At 57.4% G+C, this 7,187-nt stretch overlaps 1 protein-coding gene across 2 annotated transcripts; it reads right to left on the bottom strand.

The window, feature by feature from the left end:
• Positions 1-1,151: 1,151 nt before the first annotated feature.
• On the bottom strand, positions 1,152-5,611 carry LOC130266601 (eukaryotic translation initiation factor 4E-binding protein 1-like). Of its 2 annotated transcripts, none has more exons than XM_056515847.1 (3): positions 5,379-5,611; positions 2,627-2,797; positions 1,152-1,498 (listed from the first exon to the last, which is right to left on the bottom strand). In XM_056515847.1, exons 1-3 carry the CDS (start codon positions 5,524-5,526, stop codon positions 1,464-1,466), a joined length of 354 nt encoding a protein of 117 aa, XP_056371822.1. In that variant the 5' UTR covers positions 5,527-5,611; the 3' UTR covers positions 1,152-1,463. The 2 variants fall into 2 exon arrangements, with proteins under 2 accessions (XP_056371822.1, XP_056371823.1); XM_056515848.1 differs by having other exon boundaries at positions 1,152-1,495; positions 5,379-5,610.
• Between the last annotated feature and the right edge of the window lie 1,576 nt (positions 5,612-7,187).

Here is a 7,187-nt window from a genome sequence, read left to right as displayed (position 1 = left end):
CATCCATCCATCCATCCATCCATCCATCCATCCATCCATCCATCCCTTCCCACTGCAAACCCACGCTGGAGCAGTAATTCTGAACATTTGGTTAGGGCAGAGCAGGTGAGCCCAGCACAAGCACAGGGATTCATCCCTGCCCAGCCTGCCATGGCTATTTCAGTCTTCCCCGAAACAGAGGAACTTTGGGGAAATTACCATCAACATGGGAAGTTTTCCTAAACCAAAAACTGCAGCTGCACCACAGTCCAGCTGTGCCATTTTAAACCAAAACTGCCAATTTAGCACAGAAAAAAAGTCAGTCCCAGCTGCTGCAGCTCCTCTCTAAACCATCCTCAGAACCTAACTGATGCAGAGACTGATAAAGTCACACCTAAGGGCAATGAATTTGGATTTGTTCCCATTAAGGTTTCAGAGAAACCCTTAAGCCTTATCTTGGAGAAATGCAGGTTTATCTGCAGCAATTGCTTTGTTCTGTTACTCATTATTAGGGTTTGCATATCATAATGTCACCACTGAGCTTCATTAGCAGGTATTTAAATGCTATCTACCAAACCTGATTTGCACAGACACTCCTTGTGGTTTGGGAAGTCTGAAGTTCAGGCTGTGCCCCTCATGGATTCTCCTCCTTTGAGGTGCCTCCACCCCCCAGCAGTAACTCAGCAGTGTCTTACAGACTGTCCAGACCACATTTATCAAACCTCACTGAGGCTAACAATGAAGATATTTTGCTCTGGGGACCCAAACAGAACCTTCCCACAGCAAAATTAACTTCCTCTCATGAAAATTCTCATCTCAAACCCAGAGTGACTTTGTTTCTGACCTCCCTGTGAAGCCCTCTTCCCCAGAGTTCCCTGGCAGGGCAGTCAGGAACCCTCCAAGTGCCTCCAGCTGAACTGATCCCAACTATTTCCACCTGCAGCCCAAACCTGGCCCTTGCAAGAGAACACAGCTTGTGACAGAGCCTTCTGGAAGCACTCAGGGGACTGTTTTTGTCACTATTCTGGGGGCAGATCTGGAAGACCAAAACTTCTCCCAGGGACAGGTGGGACCAGGGATTTTGGCCCAGCTCCAGCAGCACAGGGGGGACCATTTTAATTTTAACACCTCAGGCTGGCAGTTTCTTGCTGAAATAAGGAACAGAAGCCACATTTATTGCATTCATCTCCACACCAGGAGACTCCACATGATTTTTATTTCTCCCTTATATTGCATTCCTGTAAGTCTTACAGTATTAAAATGATTAACAAAAGCATAAAACTGGAACTGAAACCAAGGGGGAGAGTGTCTCCTGCAGCATCCTGAGACCCAGCCCCTGGAACAGGACTGCTCTGCTCCCCCGAGGGAATCTGCCTCTCCCAGGAGCAGGAAGGCACTCAAGGCATAGCTGCTGTGAGCCTGGCTGGTGGGAATCCTCACAAGTTCTGGTGCTTCACTGGACCAGCACTCCCCAGGCAGGTGTCTTAGATGTCCATGTCAAACTGCTCTTCCTCACCTGCTGGGAAGGACAAAACCACAGGTGAGTGCTCAGAGTTCCACATTAAATACCAAAGACTTTAGTGAAGGAGAAGCTATGCTTCAGAAATGGGGTCGTTTGTGCTTGAAATCTGCATTCAGGCATCAGAGTGGTGTGAAAATCATCTTGTGAAGCTCTGGTAAAGGTGTCAGTGCTGGGGGATCTCCTTCAGACATACCAGAGCAGAGGTAGAGAAAATGCTGTTTAAATAATTTATTCTTACCCCTGGAATGTCCTTGTGAGCAGGAATGTAAAGAACCACACTGAGGACAATCCCTGGTACAAACGCAGCCAGGCACATTTCACACTCATTATCCCAAGGGCTGCTCCCACAGCCTGGCAGGAACCAGCAAGGGCAGCCAGGCTGCTCCTGAGGACAGGGATTCTCTGGGACAGTCACAACCCAGCAGCCAGCCTATATTTCAGGGTGCCAGGGAGTCCAGGGAGCCACTCCAGGTCACAACAGTGTGTAAGGCATGAGGCAAACCTGACTCTGGAAAGGTTTTACTTGGAGCAAGAACACATCAAGAGCCTTCAGATCTTTATTTTTAGAGAGAAATGCTTGCACTTGGTAGGTTCAGGTTGCTTCAAGAAATAACCTCAAATAACTTTAAAAACAATTCTTCAAGGGTCACATTGGCTCGTGCTGCAGCAGCCTCAGTGAAGGGTCCCTGTCACAAAACAGGGTCAGAAACAGGCAGGAGGAATTTACAACTCAGGCTGATATTAAAAACTCAAGTAAAGCCTGCTCTGAATTGTAACTTGAAACTCCAAGCAGCTGCAGCACAGCCCAGCTCAGGGAGAGGCAGCAGCAGCTGCACCTCTGCTCTCCACAGGGCTCCTAATCCAACAGCAGCTTCCCAAATGCTGAATTAATGGGAATTATATCAAATTACACCCAGTAACTGCCAAAGTGCCATTGCTGGGGCCCACAGCAGGATCAAACCACTGCAAGGACCTTGTTCCCTGTGACACTGAGCACACTGTGACTTTCCAAGAAGTTACTGGAGAGCTGTCCCCAGTTCCTGGGACTCTCCTGGCTCCGTTCCAGCTCTGGGATTTCTAGGAACCAGCAGTGCACCTCACAGGCTGCTGGGGTTTTGCACTGACCTGTGCTCACTTTCTCCTCACAGCTTTGGACGTGGTGGTTTTCAAGCTTCAGCTCCTCCCCGCTGGGGCTGGTCACGCCTGGAATGTCGGGAAGGTCGGAGGGAGGAGTTTTGGCAACCGGGGAATTGCGGCATTCCATCAAAAACTGGCGGTCATAAATAATCCTGGTACCTGGAGGGGACAGGGACACGTCAGCCCCCCTGCCCAGCCCAGGGAACTCCGAGGTCTTTGAGGTGCCTTGCAATCCAAACCACTCAGGGCTGGGTATTTAAGTGCTAACGTGATGCAGCCCTTCACTGCCCAGCCTGGATTTCCTTACAGAATCCCAGGAACAGACACTGTACCTGCCATGAAGGGTGAGACATCAGGTCCCCAAACACTGCACAGGGCTCCAAACCCCAGACAGGGGCTGGGAGCAGCACATCCAGCCCCCTCCACCTCGCTCAGGGTTACACCAGCCCACGAAGCAAACAGAAAATTGAGTTTAATTTGCACTCATGACCAGAACTGGGCTGAAAGCTGCAGGTGGGCACACACCAGGGGACAGGATAGGGCAGGGCTGTGTCCCTGAGCGCTGCCCAGTGGGAATTGCTGCTGGACACTTCCCTTGACAGAGCAGCACTTCCACACACCTTGCTCAAGGCTTACACAGATGGAAAATGCACCAAGGGTTAACCAGGAACCTCCCAGCTCTGAAAACACTGAGCCTCCAGGCATGGATTTCTAGGAACACCACTGAACACCCTGTTCCTTATGAAAGAATTTCATGGAAAATGCCCAAAAACCACAGGCAGAAAAGGGATCCCTCCAAAAAGCCCACAGCTTAACCCAGCAAGTGCTGGAAAACAGAGTTTGCTTCCCAAGAGGAGGCTGCACACTCCTCTGGATCAGGTATGTCCAGAGGGAAAGGGACTTGTCCTTGTGCCCTCCCCAAAAGTGTTAACTAAAGTACACACGTGTGGGCAAACAGCTCCTGCCACCATCTGTCCTGGAACAATCAACTCCCTTTGGTTTGAACACCATAAATATAAAATAAATACATAAAATAACACGTCCAGCTGTTGTGCTCCAATGAAATTCTGCCAGGGAGTTCTCAAAACACTGAAAAACTTTTCACTGATGATTTTGGAGTTGTTTTGGGAGGAGGCTCCAACCCAGCAGTTCAGCTGGCTGGGAGACGGGTGTTAAATTCCTGGGAAGCTCACAGAGGAGGAGGATGAGGACAGAGATTCCTGGAAATGCAGCACTGGGAGCTTCCATTTCCTCCAACAGCTTCATGGCCAGAGCTTCTGAAAGCCAGGGGTGTGTGCAGAGCTGGGGCAGGACAGCCAGGGCAGGACACCAGGGGAGGACAGGCAGGGGTGTGTGGAGAGCTGGGGCAGGACAGCCAGGGCAGGACATCAGGGGAGGACAGCCAGCCTGGGCTGTCACAGGCAGCTCCCCGGGGCTGTTGGGGGCGTTCAGCAGGAAAACCCGCACACCAGGGATGCTCTGCTCCCTGCCAGCCCCACAAGGACAGACACACAGCCCCGTGTGTGTCCTCCAGCAGCTCTGAACCCTCCCTGCCCTCAGCACCGCAGCAGGGCCGGGCAGCACTCGGTGTCCCAAACACGCTGTCCCCGGGCAGGCTGGCACAGCCAGGCGGGCACACCCCGGCCATAAACGCTGCCCAGCCTCTCGTCCCGCTGCAGACACCCAGCCCTGCCCGGGACAAGGGCTGCCAGCCCCGGAGCGCCCATTACATATTGCTAATTGCTCATTTCTGCCGCGTTACTCACGGCGGCCGAGCCTCCCGCACCTCTGCAGGTGCTGCTGGAGATTTGCCGCTTTCGGGGGAGGGAACACCCGGCCAAAACAGCCAAAACCTCAGCTCCTCTGCGCTCACCCAGCCCGGTGAGTCAGCAGTGTCACTTCCCCTTCTCTCCGAATTTTAACCCCTGGGATCCTGCGGTAGACGCGAGGGAACAACAAACCCTCCATCCCGTCCCACAGTTTGTTCTTCTGGATTCAGCATTCCTGCTGCTCGCAGCCACCCGGACAGGTGTGATGGGGGAAATCCTCCAACGTGTGGGAAAGGAATCACCGCAAACCCGGCTGAGGGGCAGCTGGAATTCCCCACACCGCTCGTGCCAGGGGCCACCACCTGCAACTGCGGCCACAGTGCCAAAAATGCACTCCAGGGAGGAGATGGGGACACGAACCCTTAGCATAACCAGTTTATTACTCTCACTTGAGGACTAAATCCCGGCAGATTCCTCTCCTGGCAGCTCTGAGGCTGCCCAGGACCTGGCAGCAGACAAAGAGGGAACAAGGAACCAGCCCATGGTGTGTCTGCAGCAGCAGAGCAGGGTGCCTCCACAATTTGGGATTAGGAATAAAGAAATAGGCCCCAAGGTTTGCTGACTGCCAGAGAAAACAGCAAATATTAGAGATGAGAATTAATCAGTAGCCACGGGGAGGCCGAGACTGCTCCCCGCGAGGCTCCCGAGGCGCTGCCGTGCCCGGACCCTCGGCAGGCGCCGTCCTGGTGCCCGGGCCCCCAAACCTCCACCGAGTCCGGGACAGGCGGGGGCTCCCGGTGCTTCTCCGGGACACGCGGGGGCTCCCGGTGATTATCGGGGACACGCGGGGCTCCCGGTGCTTCTCCGGGACACAGCGGAGCGCTGCCCCGGCCCTGCAGAGCCTCACTCAAACCGAGCCCCCCAGGCCGCCCGCCCTCCCTCCCGCCCTCCCCGGCCGGCCCGGCGCTCACCGCCCGGCGTGGTCCCGAACACGGTGCCCCCCGGCGTGGTGCTGTAGTCGCCGGGCGGCAGCGGGGCCCCGTCGGGCAGGGCGAGGCACTTGCCGGGGCCCGGGATGTCGCGACTGGGCGTCTGCCCGTGGCAGCAGCGGCCCGACATGACGGGACCGCGCGGGCACCGGGAGCAGGAGCGGCACTGCCGCCGCCGCCTCCCGCCGCTTCCGGCCCGGGCCCCGCCCGTTCCGCCCCTCCCGGCCCTCCCGCCGAGGGAACGGGGCGGGGCGGGGCGGGGCGGGGCGGGGCCCGGGGCGGGCGGAGCTCACATGTTTATGGGCGGGGTTTGTCCGAAATGGGCGGTGTTATGCTAATAGGCGGGGCGGGGTTTAACTAGGGCGGGGCTTGGCTGTCAATGGGCGGGGTCTGGGCGGGACCCCCGACCCGTCTCCTTTTCCTCCGCTTTTTTCTTCCCTTTTCCTCCCCTTTTCCTCCTCTTTTTTCTCCCCTTTTCCTTTATTTTTTTCCTCCCTTTTTTCTCCCATTTTCCTACCCTTTTCTCCCTCGAAGGCACCTCCCCGGCCTGTGCCCCCCGATTTTGGTAACACCGCAGAGTCCCGGGGTGTTGGCAGCGCTGCCCTCCTTGGCCTCCCCGGGAGGTCCGGGATGTCCCCGTGGGAACGCGGCTGGGACAGATGTCTGCCCCATCCCAAATGGCTTTGCCTCCCCAGAGGGGCCGGGAACAAACGCGGGGCCACACACGGGTCCCGCGCCCCCCCCGCCGCGTCCCCAGGGATGCTCCGGTGGGGCTGCCCGGGCCTGGAGCGGTGGAAAAATTGCGTTTGTCTTAATACTTTGTGAAATAAAGGATTTATAGAGAAGCTGAAGTGCAGTGGGAGCGGAGCAGGGCCGGCTGGGCGGGCCCCCTGGGCTGGGAAGGGGAACCCAGGGGTGGAACCCTGGCATGAAGCCCGTCAGAGCATCCTTGGGACCACCCTGCTCACGAGTAGAAAAAGCCCTTCATCCCTTCCCTGCTCCCCCAGCCCTGGCCGCAGGGCTCTGCTGGCCCTCAGCGGACACCGGTCCGGTGCTGACATCTGCTGACGGCCGCGATGCCGGGAGCCAGGCTGGATTCCAGCGCACATGCCGGCACAGGCGCCAGCAGATGCCAGCAGCGTTTCGGCAGCTGCAGCACCGCGGGCTCACCCAGGCGGTGGCAGTGACTGTCCCTGAGCAGTCTGGGACTGCTCCTCTGGTCCAGACGGCTGTGGGGCACAGCCAGCCCAGACCATCACCCCTGCCCGCCCAAACCATCGCCCCGCCAGCCCAAACCATCGCCCCGCCAGCCCAAACCATCGCCCCTGCCCGTCCAAACCATCTCCCCGCCAGCCCAAACCATCGCCCCGCCAGCCCAAACCATCGCCCCGCCAGCCCAAACCATCGCCCCGGCTCCAACAGATGGAGCTCGGCAGTCACGCACGGCTCCGGACCCCCGGCCAGAGCCACCTTCATCTCTGCGGTGTCTCCCTGGGTGCTGCGAGTCCCCAGGGGATCTCCGAGCATTTTCTATGGAACAGCATTTCGGTGTCCGGGGCAGTGGTGTCCTGCCAGGCTGGGGTATGGACGGGGGTGTTTGTACCCCCAAGGTGCTGTGGGACCCCAGGCAGGCTGTGGTGCCCCCAAGAACTCCCCGGAGCCCGGGCAGGGTGTGGTACCCCCAAGAGCCCCCAGGAACCCGGGCAGGCTGTGGTACCCCCAAGAGCCCCCAGGAGCCCGGGCAGGCTGTGGTGCCCCCAAGAGCCCCCCGGAGCCCGGGCAAGCTCTGGT

Source organism: Oenanthe melanoleuca, unplaced genomic scaffold (genome assembly GCF_029582105.1).
Source record: "Oenanthe melanoleuca isolate GR-GAL-2019-014 unplaced genomic scaffold, OMel1.0 S097, whole genome shotgun sequence".
Taxonomy (NCBI): Eukaryota; Metazoa; Chordata; class Aves; order Passeriformes; family Muscicapidae; genus Oenanthe; species Oenanthe melanoleuca.
The sequence above is the reverse complement of the archived record's forward strand: the minus strand, read 5'-3'. Positions and strand labels throughout refer to the sequence as shown.

Coding starts and splice junctions, on each gene's coding strand:
- LOC130266601 (XM_056515847.1), bottom strand. CDS start 5,526: ATGTCGGGCCGCTGCTGCCACGGGCAGACGCCCAGTCGCGACATCCCG. Junction 2,798..5,378: donor GTTCGGGACCACGCCGGGCG/GTGAGCGCCGGG, acceptor TGTCCCCTCCAG/GTACCAGGATTATTTATGAC. Junction 1,499..2,626: donor TGAGGAGAAAGTGAGCACAG/GTCAGTGCAAAA, acceptor TGTCCTTCCCAG/CAGGTGAGGAAGAGCAGTTT.